The sequence below is a fragment of the Festucalex cinctus genome, chromosome 12, assembly GCF_051991245.1.
Source record: "Festucalex cinctus isolate MCC-2025b chromosome 12, RoL_Fcin_1.0, whole genome shotgun sequence".
NCBI classification, from domain to species: Eukaryota; Metazoa; Chordata; class Actinopteri; order Syngnathiformes; family Syngnathidae; genus Festucalex; species Festucalex cinctus.
Genome location: NC_135422.1, coordinates 8,657,163 through 8,679,237, shown reverse-complemented (window position 1 = coordinate 8,679,237; position 22,075 = coordinate 8,657,163). Strand labels below are relative to the sequence as shown.

The 22,075-nt window shown below is 40.4% G+C and overlaps 1 protein-coding gene across 3 annotated transcripts in view; it reads right to left on the bottom strand.

Moving 5' to 3' along the window:
- The window catches only part of LOC144031247 (latent-transforming growth factor beta-binding protein 2-like), a 101,367-nt gene that overhangs the window by 3,392 nt on the left and 75,900 nt on the right, over positions 1-22,075 (bottom strand). For all 3 annotated transcript variants that reach the window (XM_077538166.1, XM_077538167.1, XM_077538168.1), the window contains 14 exons: positions 21,657-21,782; positions 20,200-20,319; positions 19,990-20,115; positions 17,149-17,271; positions 16,403-16,531; positions 8,461-8,589; positions 6,851-6,985; positions 4,255-4,452; positions 4,069-4,161; positions 3,705-3,833; positions 3,036-3,176; positions 2,137-2,310; positions 1,754-2,032; positions 405-554 (listed from right to left, as the gene is read on the bottom strand). In XM_077538166.1, the coding sequence (XP_077394292.1) occupies positions 405-554; positions 1,754-2,032; positions 2,137-2,310; positions 3,036-3,176; positions 3,705-3,833; positions 4,069-4,161; positions 4,255-4,452; positions 6,851-6,985; positions 8,461-8,589; positions 16,403-16,531; positions 17,149-17,271; positions 19,990-20,115; positions 20,200-20,319; positions 21,657-21,782 (2,052 nt within the window). The remainder of the gene's footprint in view (positions 1-404; positions 555-1,753; positions 2,033-2,136; positions 2,311-3,035; positions 3,177-3,704; positions 3,834-4,068; positions 4,162-4,254; positions 4,453-6,850; positions 6,986-8,460; positions 8,590-16,402; positions 16,532-17,148; positions 17,272-19,989; positions 20,116-20,199; positions 20,320-21,656; positions 21,783-22,075) is intronic.

Here is a 22,075-nt window from a genome sequence, read left to right as displayed (position 1 = left end):
GCATGAAGTTGCCTCACTGCTATAAATCTCAAGCATGGCTCCACGAGGTTTAAACACGAAGGGGGAGATCACCAAAGTCTGATTTCAACATTCTGAGAGACAATTAAACAGACTGATGTATTGCACGCTCACTCTCAGAAGACGCCCCTCCCCTTCCCGGCAAGTTTTTGCACATTTTGCCTGTTTTAAGAGCTAGCTATTCATCTTTGTTTTTTAAAACCTTTTTGCATTGATTTCCACCCTTATTTAACTATTTAATTCACATTTTATTGTTCAATGAGTTTATAGTAGGTTTATGAAGGTCCAATAATCAATAAAATTGGCGGAAATAGCAGGCCCCAAAATCAAATTTTGCTCAGACCATTTTGCCACACCTCTGAGTGGTTGTCAGAGTGAGAGCGCACCTATGCAGGCCATCTTGTTTAGGTCCAGCTCGTAACCGTCAAAGCAGTCGCAGGTGTAGCCTTCCCTCACGCGGACGCAGCGTCCGTTTTCACAGCCGTTCAGAATGCCGCATTCTTCTGCTTGGAGACCCTCAAAGCTATCGTAGCGCTCTGAAAACACAAAGAAGGGGTGTGAATGCATCAATTCATGCTTTTTTTCTATCTATCTATCTATCCATCCATGCTTTAATCAAAAGATATTCTCCTTTGAATTATTGATGTTGAACTTTTTCTCTTGCAAATCAAGGTCTTATGGCCCACTGAGCATTTACATGATCTTTTCTTGTAATATTTGGTGCAGTATTTAGCCATTTTCTCTTAAAAGTGGTTAATTAAAATGTATGTGTTTTAATTATCATTTTTTTTTATCAGAATATTTTTGCTTGCCAGATTTGAAGAGCACTTGTTATGTGTTAATTCTTTCGACATTTAATGCTATGACGTTTTGAACATTTTTTGATCAACTGCATATTGTCATCCTCCTTTTACTTGCATAATTTAAAATGAAAAAAAAAAAACACAAACGACCGCAATAGTTTGACATGAACAAATATTCTGAATGTGACACACAAACATTTATTAAATGCTTTACTTTACTGCTCAAACGCAACCTATGCTGCCTTTAACATAACCATCTGCTGTCAAGCTAAAGAATCATCAAAATTAAAAGTGATTAATATGATTTAATACATGATTAATGTGATTTTTTGTGATTAATCAATGAGTTAACGCTACCTCTGACGGCACTACAATAAAAATAATGTTAAATAAACCGTTTTAATTATTTACACAATATTTTATTTATTAAAAAGAATTGTTAAAATAAGTAATAAATACAATAGTAAAAAGCATGATACAACCAACTTTCCCTTATCCATGACTGACCTGGCCCATCTGCCAGTTTTAAAAATCAAAATGTATCCAGCCCAGAGTGCAAATTTTTTGCTTGGACAAGACTGATGTGGAAGAACTTGATGTTAGCTACACTGTATATCAAAAAGCATTTTGGGATGGGACACTCCCCAAGTCATGTCGAAAGTCTACCCAGAAGAGTGCACACTTTCTTCACTGGTGCCATGTGTCCCAATATTTTATTTTTGTACAGTATTTCGCTGCTGAAGTAGAAACACATGGCCAACTTAGCGGCGCATGTTTCTAATATTGTGCCATCCTCTAATGGAAAACATCTCTCTGTATGATGCAGTGCTAATACAGTACTAATAAAAACCTGTTACCACCCGTAAGTCATGAATGACGTCTGCTTTCAGATCAGTGCGTCACTGTCTAAGTGGGATGCGTTTACCACCCACCAGAGAAGGAATCCACCGGCCGAGGCTGGTGCTCACGTGGTCGATGGATGGGAACTCTCGCAGGCGGCTGTCGGACGCTGTAATCGTTGTCGTTGAACAGGGGGACGCTCTCGGGAACGTCGTACGTTCCCGCTGGGCCGCCGTAGTTGTCCCAGTAGGGCGGAACAAAGGATTCGACGGAATCCTCGGGCCCGTCCACGCCGTACTCGTAGCCCGGCCGCTCTCGTAGGCTGTCGGAAGCTCCTCTCACACGGAGGTTGCACATAACGGCGTAGTCCTCTGAAAGCAACAGAGAGGTTAGGAAATAATATTCCATCCATCCTCCCATCTAAATCTACTGCTTGTCTTAATTAGGGTGCTAATCATAGCTGACTCTATCTCACCGGAGTCTTTTCTTGGACAGAAGGCACACTGTCCACTCCAGGCGATTCCATAGAGGCAGCAACACTCAGTGTAGGTAGTTCGGCGGCCTTGCAAGGGTTCGGAACACATGTTGTCTCCTTCTAAACGCTGCCAGCAGATGTCCATGTGCACATCCACGTTCGACTCCACAGTTTCTTTGGGAGAAAAAAAAAAGGATTCATTTTATATTCATTCATTTTTAATATCACTTGTCCTTATTTCGTAAAGAGGATATTAACACATTCAAACTCCAAAACGTGTAAACACATTTTTTAATACTTTTCCCTTCACTCCCCAAAAACATATTTAAACGATTTTTATGTTAGAAGGCTTTGATGCAGCTTCTGACCTGAAGAGGTCACTTAAATCAATGGTAGTTATTACAAAAAAACGGCCAGCAGGTGGCAGCAGAGTATAAGAGATCAGGCAGGGCCATGTTGCAACAAGCTCTTTTTGCCAGTGTTTTCAACAGGTTTGTGAATAATGAAACTTAGCTATATTCTAATGCTAATTTCTGCAAAACAGAAACAGATAGAAATATACTTTTTTACCTGATTAAAAAAAGAGACTTTAATCTTTCTTTCCATGTTTCCAGTAAAACAGCCGGGAGTGAAGGGGGTTGCTTCAGTGAAAATAGTTGGGAGTGAATGAGTTAATAAGGTCAGATAATATTATTTTTTTTAACTAACCAGTATGTAAAATATGAATAACACCTCATCATCATGTCTCAAGTCCTCCATGCAGTCTTTTAGTTTTTATTAAGCCAAGTTATACGTAGGTTGGTGAAGTGGAGCTTAATCCAGTTGATTTAGGGCAGTCTCAGGCCAGCATTCATTTTTCATACAATCTATTCTTCTGTTTGAATTTTGGCATTTCATACCTTCTGTTGAGTTGACGCTCGTGCAGCGCCGCCGGGTGCTGTCCAGCACTAACGGTGGACTGCAGAAACAGTTGAACGAGCCTGCCGTGTTCACGCACGCTCCATCTATACAGGCGTTTCCAAATTCGCATTCATCGTAATCTGACAGAGAAAGAGAGAATGTTGAAACAATACATATTTAAAAACAAAAACAAAAAAAGTACAGTGCAAATTCCACACATTCTTGAACCCTGAACCTCTGAACTGTGAGGCAGATGTGTTAAACACTAGCCACTGTGTTCGAGCGCAGCTCTTTTCATTCAGAGGCATGCTAACAAATCGACCGCAAATATTTATTTCTTTTTTTTCTTCCTTTTTAATTGAAAAAATGTTTGGTCCCTTTTGATTTGAATTTATTGTCATCATCTCAAACATTTTTGCATTCCCTGGCATATAAATAGCTTCTGGCTTTATTTACAGGCACAGAAGAATGCAGCACCAAAACAAAAAGTTCAAACATGCGCTTTGTGACTGAAAGCAATAAGCCTAATGGGACATGTGGTGTTAATAAGAGCAGTCAGAACAATAGAACGGGACACACGAGAGCTATCATCGCGAAGAACAGCTGAAACGCAGTGATTGAGATCAACTATGATATGAAACGTTGAAAAATAAGGACAGCTTTCTTACCGACACACTCGAGCCTGACGTTGTCGTAGTAGAATCCGGAGCGACAGTAGCAGGTGTAGGTGGAGAAGAGATTGACACACTGTCCATTCTTACAAATGTCTGATCCAAACATTTCACACTCATTTGCATCTGAAGAAAAAAGAGAGAGAAAAAAAGGTGCTTTCGGGTTTAGCAAACAATGAAGCACTCAGGACACACTGTGATTACAGCATTAAGACAGGTATGCATCCTATTGAGCCTTGGCAGAGGTCGCCTCGTAAAAGGGGGTGAGTGATTATGTTTGTTTATTTGGCTTGGAAATAAACCATTCAGTGCCAGTGTTGAGGAAGCTATAAAAGTTTAGGGATGCTCATGAAATCAGTACCTATGTAGAGTCGCTGTTCTGCCAGACTTTGAGTCGAGGAAGCTGGCAGGGGTATGGATCCACTGCCATGAGGGCACAACTGGTGATAATCATCTGGAAAAGAAATGGCGCTATTAGCATTGCCGAATAGCATACCACTGATTGTTAACATTCCACACAGTCAATTAGGTTAAAATAGTCCAGCACCTCCTCCTGGAGCAGGACAGGCGTGGATCTCGCAGTTGTCGCCCCAGCCGGCGCCCACGGTGCAGCAGCACTCCTGCTTGGTGCTGTTACGGGACAAGACGTTGTCGCAGAAGTTGGCGTCATTTAAGTTGTAGTAGCACTCCTTCCTCTCCTCGGCTGAGGGGGCATCAGGGGCGGGGTCTTTTGGCTCGGTGTCAGCTACAGGTGGACAAAAATGGTGTAAGGAAAATAGGTAGTGATGAAGGATGCTATGGATGAGTGGAATGCCCCAAAAGTGATGCAATAATAGAGTTGAACCAACATAAAAAGGAGACTTTAGCTCTGTAATTCTATTCATTGTTCTGCTCCTTCTGGTGTGACTGCGTTGGCCACTGGGAGGCAGTATACTCTAGTCATGCTAATAAAGACAAATAGTACTTCTACTACTACTATTTTCCTGCTCGGAAATCCCAACGAGTACCACCATCAACATTTAATAATGTCAACTACTTTTTTTTTTTTTTTTTTTTCCCGCCCCAATGGGCAGCGCAACATCTTGGGCAGCTCTGGTTTCATGAATGAGCTGAAACAATATAAGATACCCACTAACTATTAGGGATGTAACGATATCCAAACATAACAAAATGATATTATCACGATATGAACCTCACAATACGATAATTATCACGATATTGTGGGGAGGTCGGCGATATTTAACAAAAGGCCACAATATTGTAAAAAAAAAAGAAAAAAAAAAAGCTCATACTAAAAAAAAAAAAAAGCACAATATTGTGCTTTTGTACATAACATCAATGTTATGTTATTATAATTATTATTATTATGTTTTATTATTATTAATAGTATGTTATGTTATGTTGTTAATGCACGCACATATTGACTTGCTTCACGATATTACGTTCCCCTTCATCTGATAATTAGTGTCGATTTTAAACATAGAAGGGCCAAAATATCCCTAATGAAAATTAAATTGCACTAAAAAACTAGCCACGAGAGGGCGCTAGAACTGCACAAATGGAAATCAACCTGACTTCTTTTTTTTAACAGATGTGTTGCATTTAAATATATATTACGACAACGATATTATGGTAGTTTTAATATCACAATATTGTATCTCTTTTCAATGGTATTGCGTGGAAAAAATGACAATGACAACATGGCGGATCTTAGGAAATCCGTTTTCAAGTATGTCATGAATGATCAACGTGTTTGTCACATTAAAATCTAATTCACAGAGCGTCACTAAACAAAAAATATTGGTGCAGAAAATGTATCTTTTCACAAAAAGCATGTTTTCGCATTTTTTCCATTATAGCATGGTGTCACTCAAATCACATACTTTTAAAACACTGATTACTAAAAAACGGAATAAGGTAGAATCATTTTTTCTAATGAGAGAATGGAATCCAATCTTTCATATGGTATCCACCATGTTTACGTAGTCATAGCACACAACATTCTGTTTGCCTTGAAAGATGAGTGAAAATGCTCAAAATCGCCTGTCACTCTAACGTTTGGCAGTGAAAGAGTTAATCTACATCACTCAGTAAGCTTCTGTAATATTCGCCATTTTTCCTCGAGGATAAACATGTGTAGACTTTTAGTCATCTCTCTGTCATAGTAATCCGCAAAAGTTAAATCAGGGCAACGACACTCTTCTTGTTTTTTTTTAAACATTAAAAATGACTTTGGCAATTATGCTATGATGCCAACTGTTGTTTTCAACTTTTGACGCTCCACACTGTATAATTGCCCGAGATCACGCAGCGACATTGTCAAGTGGCTTTATGAGTCAATGTGTCTGCATGCCTCCTGGTAGGTGGTGCATCACCCTCGCCCGCCACTGCTCAGCCCAGTCATTTGTCTAACAGGCATGGGGCTCAGGCATTTTGCCCACAAGCCGCCGGCTTAGCCAAATGGAAACACTGGCATGTGAGTCAACACACCATTCACGTTCACATGATTGATTAACACACGTCGAAAGCAAACAGTGGATTGTGGCAAAAATGTACACAGCGGCATAGCTGGGGTTTAGTGCCCGGGCAGGAGGAAAAACAACCCTGCCGAAGGCGCGCCGCTTGATAATGTAAATACGCCCAATTCCTGTACGCGGACCAAACGTGATGATGTTTCCATGAGTCAAAGTGCTTTTCTGTGTAATCACAATGCGCCGAATAACGGTAAGCGCTGCCGAGATGTTATCTTAGAAGAGCTGCACACAGCTCAGAGTCGATTACCAGGAGGTACAGTCGATCATTGTTTGTCTTGGTGGGAAAGTACGTCTACAGTAACAGGGCCCTCGGGGAGTTTGCTCGCCTTTACCGAAGGAGTTACAGCATCAATTGTCTGGGGGATTAGACTCATACAAATTTTGCAGGCCGTCCAACCAACCGCAGCACTTAGCCCGCAAAACAAATCAACGCAGCCAGGTCAAAAAGATACACTAAAAGACAGGGAGTAGGTCGCGTCCACCTCATCACCCATGTTGTTTAGATAATAAAGACACGGCTCATTACATAAAGGAAAACTCCGTCTCCCGTCGATGCGACGCAGAATTAAGTCCGCTGAGGCACTGTGGGCGCTCGCGGCGTTCTCTTACCCAGGGAGCGGCAGCGGCTGGTGATGGGATCAAATTCCTCATTGTCGTTGGGGCAGATGCACAGGAAGCTGCCGTCAAAATTCTCACACAGGGCCTCCCCGCACAGCGCCAAGCTCATCTCGCACTCGTTCACGTCTGAGGGAGAGGTCGCGAGGTCAATAAACGGATCAGGCATGTACACAATGGCATGTTCTCCAGTAGCGCATACAGTATATCAGTATCGGGGGAAATACACAAATCATCTCAGGAACTGATTTGAATATATTGGTGCTTTACAATGATATTCGAAATTCACTTTTTATTTTTTTTAAACAAGGCACAATATGTTTGGCTGCTTGAAGATTGCTAAATGAGCCACCATTTTGAAGTTAGTGATGAGAGGGCAGTGGCTTTTTTTCTCCCTCCTCGGCTAGGCAGAGAGGGGAGGGGTGAGCAGAGTGCAAAGAAGGGGGACGGGAGTGGAGGGAGATGACAGAGAGCAACTGTACTAATTTCAGCATACTTACACGTTTTTTTTCCTTTGTCAATTAATGTACATTGTGGTTTAAAAAAAACAAAACATGGTGCCAAGGGGTACTAGTTAGCCCAAGGACAACATAAGTAGCCTAAGGGTCAGTTCTAAAAATAGCTCACCAGTGATGGGGCACTGAAGAATTAAAAACAGAAGAACAATTTAATATTTATTAATTTATTACATTATTTATTTATTTTAACTTAATATGGTTCTTAATATACCAATTATTTTATGTGTTGTTAATAAAATAATAATATAATAATAAATAGAATAAAATGTATCCAATGGGAAAAAAATGCTGTTTTCATTTACTCAAATCTTTCAAAAAAGGACATTTTAAGCTGTATTTTAATACCATGTTACTGCAATATTTTTGCATTATCGCCCCATGCCGCTTTTGCTACCAAAATCGTATGAAAACGTTCTATTTTAAATACTGCCATGGTCCCAAACACGTATTTATGTTTTTGTTTTGTTTTTTTATGCTAGAGCATAGATAAGGTTTTGATACGGCCCCTGACTTGAAGAGGTCGCTTAAAATAACGGTAGTTATTGCAAAAAAAAAAAAAAAAAAAAAAGGGTCCAGCAGGTGGCAGAAGTGTATAAGAGAGCAACTAAGGCCATGTTGCAACAAGCTCTTTTCCCCAGTGCTTTAAACAGGTTTTTGAATAATGATTAAACTTAGCTAATTGCTGTGAAACGGAAACAGAATCAAATATACTTTTTTTTCCTGATGAAAGAAGAGACTAATCTTTCTTTTGATAACGTCCATGTTTTTATAGCAATAGAAGACAATATTCTGTGGGCCTTGCAAAATCAGTCAAAATCCAGTAAAGCAGAGCGAAGGGGGTTGCTTCAGTGAAAGTGAATGAGTGAATGCTTTAATCGAAGAAAAACCTTTCTGTAAAGAGGCTACAAATGTATTTATTTTTTCATGGCAAATATTTGTCTACACTATGTGTGACATTTTTTGTTGTTTTTCTTTTGTGACATGGTTCAGTCCAGTCCAATAGAGTGAAATCTCCAAAGTAGAATGTGACTTCAATGAAAAAGGCCCAATTGGCTGTTTATCTTATAAATCAGCACAGGTACCCACCAACACATTTGCTGGTGTCTCCGGTTGGGTTCGAGTAGCCCAAATCGCACTCGCAGCGGTAGGATCCGTCGGTGTTCTCGCAAAAGCCGTGGCTCCCACAAATGGTCTGATTGAGGCACTCGTCAACATCTGTGAAAGTTAGGGAGAAAAGAGAAGAATACAGCGCTAAATCTTTGCGACGTAACGGCAGCAGAACACACAATAAACACAAGTCTCTTTTATGAAATTTAAATCACTTCCAATCCAATCCCAATTTGACTTCCAATAACAAGCAAAACCACAGTCTTCCTAACATGTCAAAGAAGTTGGACATATGTATTATACAGTTCAGTGATAGACTTTTCAAATACCAGTTTGTCAATTAATTCAAGGGAATTTTGTGAAATTGTTTTTTAAGTAAATCCAGAGCGGCTGTCAGGATACAGTGGAACAGTACTGACTTCAATCCCATCATACACCTTCAACTACAGCTGAGATTTGCAAGCAAAAATAACCAACAGACAAGTGGGAGCTATCACCTCAGGAACTCAGAACTTTTGTCTAAATTAAATATCCGATAACATGAATCACATTGTGGATTTATAGCTCATTATTCATCAAGAGACATAATAAGTAGCATGGGATCGGCAGAGTTTGAATCTGACGTGAATCAGGCAGAAAAAAAATAGTGCAGTGCTCTCTTTCCCGAAAACAATCGCCAATGAAGGGAGTTGTTGTAGCAACTAAACACACTTACATCGACATGATGAACAAATTTGGGTTTAAGTGTTTTGAAATCATGTGGGGAAAGTGAAAGTAAGTCTGATCCATTTTATAATCTTTTAATTTTGGAGAATGTTACAGAGCATTCTTGTTTGTAATTAAATGCATTTCGTTAAATTCAGCGAAATATGTTGTGACTCGAAGTTGGCTGGCGGTCGTTCCACAATTGGTTGTGTGAACAGGATGCAGCCAAGCCGCTTGTGCCTGTCGGCCACATCCTCTTTCAAGAGGAAAGGAGTAATGCAACGCTGATGTCACTAACTAGCCATGAAAATACCTTCCTAGTTACGGGGGTATCCTATAAATAACTCAGATGTATCGTTTTGTTTGGTTGTTTTCTTTTACATTTCACAATAAAAGTTGAGTCATTAGTTGGTGAGAGTGAACATTTTGGAAAGTTAAACGTTATTGTTTTTTAGTGCTCTTTAGGATAGGCTGTCCACTTGGGACTTGATTACAAAGTTTTTCTTTAGTTTAGTTTCTTTGTTTGGACAGGCATGAATATTTTTAGCCTTTGTGATGAAGCGTACGGTTAAAATTAGAGAAAGCCCCACACTGTTTTGCGATCAGTTTGTTGACCTTTTAGTTTCGTAAGCACCCCCTATGAACACTGCAGTCTAAAAGTTTCCATGACTAATGGTAACTAGGCTTAGAAAACAGGAAGGCTTTTTACAAACATAGAAAAACGGAGTCTATAAAACCACAACAATGCCCATATTTGTGTAACATTTATTTATTTTTTTTTATCAATCGTGATAAACACATTAGTGTTCTTAGATAGCTCACTCTCAAGATATGTCATCCTGATATCACCAGTTTTATTTTGACCCTGAGGACTCATAAGGTAGTCTCTACTGAAGAAAGGAAGGAAAATGGGCCAAAAACACATCTGATTTGAGCAAAGTATTTGGCTGGCGTCCCGTTTCCCCGTTCAGCACAGACAACCACTTTCACAGGCTTACTGGTAGGCTCATCCTCACTTGGATACTTCCATAACATGAGACAGGGAGGAGAGCTCCCACACGCTAATAAAACAGAGACAAGGCTGTCTTGTCCTTTCCAGGCAAACCTTGAGAAGGACCTAAATTGCTGGATTGTGAACTGGAATGGCAGAAAGTGGAGATTGAGATTTGAGATAATGCCATCTTCGCATTCACATCACATCCAAAGGAGTTTAAGCAGCAACAGTAGAGTGGCTATAAAAAGTCTTCACACCGCTGGTCAAATGCTAGGATTTGTAGGGGGAAAAATGACACAAAGATGAATAATTTCAAAACATTTTCCGCCATCAATGACAACCTATGGAACTTTTGAGAGAGTAGTGCACGCCCTTTTATAAATGGGATGTTGCTTTGTTCCACAAATAAACTGTTGTTTAACACCCTCAGACCCACATTTTTTCTGCTGGACATTTTTTAAACTTATTTTTGACTCTTTTCCCACATAAGAACAACATAAGAAAAAATTTGGGGGGTTATCTCATGTTCTTATTTGTTATAGTGGATGGCAGGATAGTTACGTGTTGTAAACTTATCAAGCTGACATTTTTAACATGAACATCATGCAAGTCAACTTGCGATTATGATTGGTTAGCTAGAATGTGTGATGTTCTGGAGTTGGATCCCAAAAACGCAAATACAATAAGACTTTAACTCTCTATTCGCATAACATCGAGAGGCGTAGAACAAACTTGACTAGACGAGAAACAACGAGAATGTATCGAGAATCACGAGACACTAAGCTAACTTGGGCTGTGAAGGTGCACAGAGGAACAGAGGTAATAATCCGACAAAAACACACACTTCTTAGACAGGCTTATATAGACAGCGAATCAATCTGATTGGCTGTAGACATGTGGGTAACAGGACTGACATGGAATTATCTGATTGGCTGTTGACCAGATAAAGAGATTAAAGATTCCTGACCTCACAGCTTCTGACATCACATAGCGTCTTACCAGTTGAAACTAGATGCTGGTTACATCAGTTCAAAACAGACACTTGACCTCACGGTCATGACCCAAACATAACCCTTGCATGACCCTAGTCATGACATGACCCTAGTCATGACAGGAATTGTGAACCAGAAGTAATGACATCATCCAAATTATGCGTTTTTATTGGTTTAGACATGCAAATATGTCATGTGCACTGCAATCATCTATGGGGTCAAAAGGGAGCCAGGACACAAGACAATTTTAGGTTCCTTTTTTTACCTAAAGTTTTGCTGTTCTAGTAGGCTTTTCCACAGTTTTTCCCCTGCTTTGCCAGCATAAGATTGAATGTTTTAGAATAGAAGCGAATAGACTGTTCAAAATTGCCTCCACCTTGAAAAGCCCCAGTTCCAGTTGAAGCAAAATAGCCCCAAAGCATGATGCTGCCACCAACATGCATCACTTTAGTTATGTTTTTCTTTCGGTGATGAGCAGTGTTGTGTTTGTGCCAAACATATTTTTTTTTCCCCACACACATTCGGGGTATTTCATGTGTGTTTTTGAAAAATGTTGTCAGCCTTGGGTGTTTTTCTTTGTAAAGTAAGGCTTCTCTCATTCTATCTTACCCCGCAGCCCGGAAATACTAGGAAAGCTGAACTTTCTGTGGGGTTAATCAGAAGCATTTTAAATGGTGGCCGGTGTGTGTTTACTGTTATGGTTTGAATGGGACTGGTTCATTGCAAGCATATTATGTCATTTGTTTATTTTACTTCACTTCTTATAAGGATTGATTTCATTTTTTTTTTTTTTAATTGTCCAGATTATACGTCACTTTAAGGGTGGAAAATATTATTCATCTTGGGCTCATTTTGAACAAGGGTGTGTAGACTTTTTCTATCCACAATAAATAAATTTTATATTCAAAAATGCAAGCTATTGAGATCCAGCGAAAGTTTTAACGTCGCGCTTACAATATGGTGATTATTGAGTTGGAGTTTGCATGCAGATGCATGTTTATTGTAATTATCTCCTCAAACCCACAACCAAGACGTACTTTCCCAAAAGGAAGCAGAGTTTGAGAACATGAATCAATTAAGGCCAATGTGTGTGAGGTTGTAGCCTGAAAACTTGTCAGTGGCAGTGTGACTGACACAATTCCGACAATAAAAAGACCCATTTTCCCACCCTTCAAGAGACCACTGCAAACTACAACCACATTAAAAAATGCAAAACGTTTACAACTTCCATAACAATATGAATCACAACTCTTTGTAAAGACAGAATGATTCCGCATGTGTTGGATCTTACTGGATTGTGCGTGTGTATCAAGTGCTTTGGCTGGTAAATGTACACGACTCAGACTATTTTAATATTCCCTCAGGAAGCAAGGTAAAGTGGATCCAGGAATGTTTCCCTCAAGCTTCTCATTCATGTGGAACAAAATGTGTTGCTAACCACATGCAATCAAAGTATCATCCCTGAATGAACGCATCAAGACCCCAATCATTTTTATGATAAATGTGTTTTTCCTCAAAAAGTTGTGACGTCTTAGCAGTAGCATTCCTTGACCTGCCGTTATTACCATCGCAATAATGTTTTTTGGCGGTACAATGGCACACACCAGCGGGGTGCGAGATTTCGTTTCTTGCTCTTTCCATGTAGTAATCAGTTTAGTCAGAAGTCACACCAAAGTGTAAATTGCCTTGAGGGAAGATATGAGGCCAAGGAGAAGGTGAGGAGCTCAGCATTTGCTGTTAAAAGGTTAAGGGGCAAAGCAAGAGCAAAAGACGCTCACCTCCAGTTACTGAAAGCTCTGTGCTAATCTGACGCACATGGTAGTCAGTAAAACTAGCATGGGAGTAAGTGACATTCTGCAAACCTGCATTTCACTTATATTCTGTGGGTAACCCTGAACCTGATTGAACCCATATGCAGACGTCATTTCACATGTGGGCAAGAATGAGGAACGATGACTTTTAACGGGAATCCCATTTCTGCGCCTTTACGATCATTTCGTCAATCTCCAATCTTGGAATGACCACATCAGATCGCAATAATCTGTCGGTTATTATGCGGGCATAAAGACATGGTAACCAAACATACACATGGCAAATTTTCTCTATTCTCAAGGTTGACATGGGTTCGGCCACATGCTATTTCGGCCCTTAGGCAGGTCATTAAAAACAATGCACATAGCATGAGGGAATTCATGAGCCCAGTGCTAAATTTAAACAATGACACATCCATGGATGTACTGTATATGGTTCCACAGTTACATTCCCAAAAGGGCCCTATGCGCAGCATCATCATGACAGGGCTTCCTGAATGACCCCTAAAAAGCACAGTTGCGGCTAACATGCCTCTGCAGAAAAAAATAGATATTTCCCCCCTTTATAAATCTAAAAGCAGAGAGTGTACAGAGCCAAAGAAAAGTACTATCCTTTCACAAATAAAGCAACGCCCAATGCAGAAACTGCACGTTACGGCCTCCTCTCGAATGATTGATGATGATTTTTTTTCAAGCAAACATGCCGTGGAGGAAGTAAGCATTTTAGCAAGATGACGATAGGTCTATGCTTATCCCGAAAAAGGGTCCTAATGGTTCCCAAGAGACAACAACCCAAAGAGCATTGGAAGAGGCAGACACAAATTGCATTGCATCCACCTTTCAGCAAAAGCAAAATAAAAAAAAATCATCATATTTAAAAACCCAGTTCCAAGCCTGCAATTATTTCTGCTTCTGTTACTCTCTATAATGGAACCTTAAGTCGAAAACACTAAGATCGAGGATGCTGTCAAATTGACATTAAAACAATCATTCCATAGTCAAACTGTCACTATATTAAAAACCTTTATTAACTGTACAGGCAATTAATTAATAATTTTGGGTTGCTGCCTAACAATCGTACAATTGTACACGCAAAACACACGTGGAGATAATCCTTTAGTAGCTGCTTTTTACACCAATTACAACTACAAAAAAAAACAATATTTACAGTTAAGCACAACTGAAGAGTTTAAGTCTTGTGCGGTTTTTCAAGGGTTCGCATGATTGCGGCGTATTTTTTCCCAGAAAATAGCGGTTGTTTTCCAAATGGTATGATCTTTAGGACGTTCGACTTGACGTTCCACCAGGTTAGCGATGACGCATTTAACTGCACCGAACGCATACACTAGCCGCCATTAACGCCGACAGCTTCCATCTGTGTCCAGATAGCATCATTCCAATCGGATGCTCTCAGCCTGCTTTCCCCTCTTCGCCTGTCCTTCTCCAATGACTGTTTGGATCCCAACTAAGAATGAGATAAATGTTTGGCCCTTTTATCTCTCAAAAAACCTCATAAGCCGTTTTTTTTTTCCTTTTTTCTTTTGCATTGAGAGTAACAAAGATGAATCCTGCACTCGAGAACGAGAAGCGAGCGAGGAAATCCAAAAGTTGTGCAAGAAACCCAAATATCACAAACTCAAGGTGCCTGTGCCAGTAAACACACAAGACTCGGTGTACTCTGGATGTCATGGAGATGCGTCTATTGTAGTTGGACAGCTGAGAGGTCCAGATGTAGCAAATGCACGAACACGGCCAGCTAAACGAGGTGAACTGGAACCTGGTTCCACAGGGAGGACACAGAAAGTATGTGGACATCTAAGCTAACAGTCCTGTTCCCCAATCATAAGAAAAGCAATGATTAGGTTTCAACACACCTTTTTCAGACACACTCCAGGCTTGTGTGAGCTACTGGCCTCACTCACTGGATTGCTTGTTTTAAAATGTCCAAGTTTCAAGTGGTGTGCATGGGTGGATCTATTGCAGTTGGATACAGGGCTGAGGGACACCCGAAAATCCTGCACTCTAAAAACATTTGAGTCAAGAATATCCCAAATTGGGTCAAAAAAGGGACCAGCTCAGCATTTTTGGGTTATTCAATCAACCCCAAAATTGGGGTCAAATGAATAAACCACAAAACAACCCAAAGATCGGGCTGCTTTGTGGGTTATTAATTTAAGTTTTACCTACTTTTTGGGTTAAATAATACAAAAAGGTAGGTCAGTTCATTATTCACCCAATTCAATTGTTGTTTTGTGGGTTATTCATGTGACTCAACTTATTAGGTAAATTGAAAACCCACAAAACAACCCAACAAACTTGGTTGCTTTGTGGGTTATTTAATTCGACCCAACGTTTTGAATTAAATAATTAAAAAAGTTTGTTCGGTTCATATTTTACCAAATTCAATTGGGTTATTTAACAAAATAATGTTGTGTCAAACTGCAAAACCAGCCGAAAAATAGGTTGCTTTGTGGAGTATTAATTTAATTTAATAACTCAAAAAGTTGCGTTGGTCCATTTTGACCCAATTTCGGTTATTTTTGATCCAACCATTCTTAGAGTGAGAAAAATCCCAAAGTATTTGCCTTATCACCTTTATTAGAGAGCTGTGATTTTCAAAAATAGTAATCAACTAATCAGATTCCTTCTTAAAGTTTATTACAAACATATTTCCCCCGATTACTGTTTATTAATCGGTGATTGGTCTTTATTTTGTACTTCATATTTGTATAGTGATTTAAAAAAAAAGGGAAGGGGGTTGATGCTGTAATATGTTAGCAGTTTCTTCATTTTTTTTTCCCAAAGTAAAAAAACAAAACAAAAGACGTTTGCAAATGTCTTATTTTAGTTAAACACGGAAAATTTATTTCATGAAGGACTACATAAATCTGGAAAATTACTGTTGATGTGCTGAAATCAGAGGATTTGGACAATTTTAAATAAAAAATGGCTCCAAATGATTGCTGAATTATTAAAATAACATGATAATATGGTGTGAGGGATTCACTTTTATTAATTCACTGTTTTCAGGGATTCACTGTTTAATAAATTAAAGTTGACGCATGCAGCTTTCGATTTTTCGATCACATGGAGGAAAAGCACTAGAAAGTGGATTGATGGCCTTCCATCATCTTATCAACAGGCTGTAGTGCAAGCTTTAAGTATCATACTACTATGGTTTGTACCCCACTAACATAGTAATGGATCACGTTTTATTTTTATTTATTTTTTTTTATACCCGTCACAAGTGTGAAAACTGTTTTTGGTTATCCCAAACGGAATAATACTTTAAAGAAGGGCGGAACACTCAAGATTTACAGTACGCTTCAGTCATTAGTGCTCCGAATCGGCCTGTCTTTTCTCAAATGCGGTAAATTGTGCCCTCTATTCCTTTAACTACATGTGGTTTGACCACTAACCGCAGTCTGTGGCGTGTTCTCCCTCGAGGCCGGGCTGGCAGCCCATGAAGCAGCGGTACGACCCAATGGTGTTCTCGCAGCGCCAGGTACCACACACCGAGCTTCCAAACTCCTTACACTCATTCTGGTCTGGAGAAAAAGAACGAGAAAGAGCAGTTGGTTAGAAAAGGGCAAGACCAGGGGCACAAATGCAACCACATGTGACCCCCCCCCAACACACACACACACACACAGCTATCCCTCCCTCTGCTTCTACTGTGGTGGCTGTGCAGCTGGAGTCAACCAGGAAGCCTGTGGCGTAGCTGTCCTCAGTGAACGCAGCAGGCAAGAGGGATGGCCAACAACAATATTATCACAGCAACCAAAGAACTTGTGAAGGAGACCCGGAGGGAGAAGCGGCTCCTGCTCACAATGGGGTCATTCACGCTACTCTTTCGGGGAAAGACACTCGCAGGCCTCCAGACATTGTCATTCAGGAACCCTTCGCTTCTTTATGCCACAGAATGGCTTGGACGCTTCACACTGGCGATCACAAATTAGTCACGGTCAAACTGTGCTATGCCGCCGGAGTTTGATTCTAAATGTAGCACAACGATCAGATATCCGACGCTGGCATAAGTATGGGAAACTGAAAATGGAAGAACGTTGACTTCTTCTCCATTGACTCTTTTGTGATGATTTTCTACGAGAGTGACTTTGTGAAAGTTTTTGTTAGTCCTAATAAGTCCTATAATCAAATTCCTTACCTTCACAGTCAGCAGTGTCCTCGCTGTACTTAAAACCAGCCTCACATAAGCACATGAAACTGCCTTCGGTATTGAGGCATCGGCCCCGAATGCACACGTTGTCTTTGCTACACTCGTCCACATCTATGGGAAAGAGAGAATCAAGATTTATGACATAGCGATCACAAAACATAACTCATTGAGTCTACGCTACCTCAGCGCTCCCTCTGAGTCATAAATGTTGCTAATGAATGCTACATGCTTGATTAGCTGCACAATGGGGGATAATTGCAGCATTACAGCATAATTCGTGCAGTAAAGGGGAGTTGGATCCAAGATGGGAGGCGAGGAAGAATCCTGTTTTCCTTTTCTAACATTTTGATGAACCAACGTGGTGAGTTTGACAATTTAGTAGAATGTAAGTAATGTGCTACAATTTGTATAAAATGACAATAGATGGCTCAAGGTAAATTAAAGAGGAAGCCAACCCCCTCAATTTTTTTGACAATAAAATGTTTTATGCAGCCACTAGTCTGGTAGGAGTATTCTGGTTAAAATTGCGGTAGTGGAATATGAGTTATGAAGAAAAATCCAGCCGTTTTTGTCCATCTCCATTTTGCCACTTGCTGTCAACTGAACACGACATCAATGTCGCTCAGGTCTCAGGTAACAACCAATCACAGCGCAACTTCATAAAACAGGTGAGCTCTCATTGCTCGTTGCCTGAGCCCTGAGTAACTGTGATGTCATCTTTAGTCAACAGCAAGTGGCAAAATGGCCGCCCCCTAAGATGGATAAAAACGGCTGGATTTTGCTACATAACTCATATTCCACAAAAGTAATATTAATCAGAATGACATGTTTTGACAAGTGAGGTCACATAAAACGTATTATTGTCAAGAAATGTTTATAGTTGACTTCCATTTTAACTTGTGTATCCACCTGTTGCCATTCAAATAGAATAAGTCATCAATGGCTTCCTGCGAGCATATCAGGTTTGTGTTCAACCCAACTTGCCCTGACTTCACACTGAGTAAAACTATTATATTATTATTTCAGTATATATACAGTACTTTTTGTGACATCTTTGTTTGGTGGGGTGCCGTGAGATTTTTCAAATATAAAATATGTGTCTTGGCTCAGTAAAGATTGGGAAACGCTGACCCCTAACTTCTTTGAACTGATGGCAAAATACCAAATCCTGTAAAACTGCAAACAAACCCATGTGAGAGGATTCTGGTTTGTCTGTGCCAGCACTGTTGAAAAATGGATGAATGAATGAAAATATGGGACAACCTGATTAATATGATAATCAGTGTCCATCGTTTGTTGTGGCAAGCAGCCAAAGAAGCTGACGGAGGCTGGTAGGCTTGCATACAAGTCTTCCAAAGCCTCAGTTGGAGTAATGTCCCTAGGCAAAAAGTGAGCCTTCATCGATCAACTCACTGCAGGGTTGTACTAGCAAATACAAGAGCCTGGACCATGGGACCAGCCCATCCCCACACGCGTCATTTATCTAACTTCACCCTTTACTGTATTGGCAAGAAACACTAGAAATAACACGGCTTCAATTTGAGCATTCCAGTGGAATCCTTTTAAATTATTTTGACAGCAAATTTGCTGAAAAGAGAAGCTTGTCCACCATAACGGATGACAAAGCAACATTATTTCCCCCAGCGCTATGAAGACTGGGTCACTGGGTGCGGTTGCAATAATATAAAACTGAAGCCGGTGGTGAGATTGATGGGGAGGTTATGGGCAATTAAAGTACTATTTCCTCAAGTCTCAGACCTGACTCGAAATGCGCAGTCGTAGACCACCACAATGTATTCCACAGGGAGTCCCAACTGTGAACAATACCGTATATGAATCTATGTTCTATAGTGATTGTCCTTATTAGGGTCGCTGGTGAGCTGGAACCGTTGCTTTTTTTTTTTTTTTTGCAAAGGGGAACAGGCCAAATGATGTGACATAAGAAGAGCTGACACGGAATAAAACAGATTTACAGAATAGACTGGATATAAGTAACTAACTTTAAGCCTCATTGTCGCCTGTTATCTCAAGATTGGTCCAGCTCATTGAAGATAAACATCCAGAGAATTACAACTACAGAACATTTAGTGAGCTTTACTTTTTAAATTTTGCTTCTGTTCTGGCCAGTCAAAATATTGCTTTGAAGGGGAAGTCGACCCAAAAACTTTTCTTGACAATATTATGTTCTGTGAAGCCCCACTAGTCTAAATCCGGTATTCTGGTTCATATAATGTGTTAGTGGAATATGAGATAAGCAGCAAAATCCAACAGTTTTTATCAATATCAGAAGGCGGCCATTTTGCTGCTTGCTGTCGAGTGAAAATGACATCATAGTTGCTCAGCTCTTGGGTAAAAACCAATCACAGTTCAGCTTCAGAAAACAGGTGAGCTGTGATTGGTCATTGCCTGAGTCCTGAGCAACTGTGATGTCATCTTCAGTCGACAGCAAATGGCAAAATGGCCAGCCCCTGAGCTGGATCAGAACGGCTGCATTTTGCTGCATAACTCATATTCCACAAATGTAATATTAATCAGAATGTCGTTTAGACTAGTGAGGTTACATCAGGTTACATATTATTGTCAAAAAATGTTTATGGTTGACTTCCCCTTTTATATTAAACACTGTTTTACGTGAAACCAGTCGATTGGGGACAGCTGCCCTAGAACCGTATTTGTATGTACCATCAGGTTCCAATTAGGTTCGCGCAAATCATGTTCACTGTCTTCTGAATGGCACTGAATCTATATAACGAGTGATCAATGAGGAATTTCAATAAGGAGATCATACAACAATTGGTATTGTGTTTTTGCTACAGTGTGTTACTATGCCTTGGCAGCCGCTCCGTCCTTCAAGTGTGTTATATCCCTCAGGACAGACACACATGTAGGAGCCGTCCGTATTCAGACACCGTCCTTCTCCACAGATCCCCGCGACGGTCAAACACTCGTCGACATCTGCGGCGTGAGATGCAAGGACAAACTTAAGACGTAGCATCAAAGTAAGTCAAAGCTGACCGTTTTGCTTTACAATGCATATACCTCCGCAGGACGTCCCATCGATCAGCTCGAGGCCAGCGGGGCACGCCAAACTGTGGGATTCGACGGCTTTTGTGCACTGACCTCCCACACACATGCCCGTGTCCTCACATTCAGTCCCATCTGTGTTCAAACAAACACACACACGATATGATGATGACATAGTCTCACCAGCTGGAGATCACTGTGTTCTTTTCCAAAGGTTCCGTCATCTTAAGGAAGAGTTTCTGGTACTAATCAACCCTTTACAGGGTGCCCATTGAAATAATTGCTACTCTTGGAAATTACTGAAGCTCAAGCCAGTGTGACTATGTCAAAGTATCGTTGAACAACATACTGAACCTCCAGTTTCTCCTGATCCCGTGTCATCAGTAGTCAATATGTAAAACGCTATATAAATGAAGTACCATTTACCAGAGTAAAAGTCTGAGTTAATTTTTTAACACTGACACTAGGACAATACACTCATAAGTGTCCCTTAAACACCAGTTAAGCGTAGTTGGTTAGAATTAAACGTTTAACACTGACACTAGCGTAGAGTACTTTCAACAGGGGCATATTCCCTAAAGGTTTGCGTCGCCTTTGCACGGCGCTAACCGGTAAAAATGGAGCAATCCGGGAGCGCCCAATTCACTAAACACGCGCAGATGGGGAAATCCGTGACTAAGTGTGCTGCCAACCAGATTGTGCGCCGGTGTTATTTGCGCATATATAAATTAGGTAAATGCATACATTTGACGTAAAATATGCCCACCCCAATTAGAGCAATATCCTTAGTGAATAGGGTGGGTAACTGGGCGTAGACTGCGGGCACAGTTGTGGTGCAATATTGTGCGCTATTACCGGACGCAGCGCATTCGTAGTGAATATACCCCTTAGTCTTTACCATTGTAGATTTTTAACACTATAAAGTGTTGGAGTAACACTGGTTACGTGTTAAAAGAGTATCACTTTGAAAAGAGTCAGATTTACACTCATTGGTGTGGACACAAACACTTTTCTAGTGTTAGATTTAACACCATCAGCATTAATCTAACACTGGAGATTTTGCTGTGTACAAGAGGTGAAGACACATTCACACCTGTGGACAATTTAGAGCCCAGTACAGTTCAGTTCTGTTTAATTTTCAAATGAAATATGAAATATATTTTCATGAAATCAAGCACATTTTTTCTCTATTTAAATAGTGCTAATGTTTATGAAAGGCTACACTACTGTGTTTATTTTGGTCATGATGGTGGTTTAACCTGATGTAAAAAAAAAATGTTTGAGAATAACTGATCCATGGGATTTAGGAAGTGAAATAGATCCATTTTGCTTCGAACAACAGTTAACTTGGGTTTCAAAATATGCTTTTCTTGATGCGCCTCCACTGACGACCCCCAGGGCGAGGCGCATAGATAATGCAACCAGAACATGGATGGAACATGACAACGCAGCCACTGCAGATGATCACATACCTTCGCACGAGAGGCCATCGGGTGCAACGGTAAAGCCGGGGTCAAAGGCCATGCATGAGTAGGAACCCTCTGTGTTGGTGCAAATGCCCATGGGACACAAACTTGGGTTCTGGCACTCATCGATATCTGAGAGACAACGGAAGAAAAGTTAACGATATCGTCTTAGCTAAAGAATCCTCGTTGCGGAAATGCTATATCTTCGCTGTCTGCTAATATTATTAACAACACGGTGAGCTTCAGCCTGAGTGCACAAAGCATTCGGTGCAGTAAGTGAATCTCTCTTAATTCGATCGCACTGACTGTTTTATTAAAAAGGATGGGAGTATGCAAGACGATCATCGACTGCAAAACAGCAAGCTATTACAGGTGGTGTGTAATTTCTGGATAAACAAACAGTGACTGAGATGGCTGTTATGCGA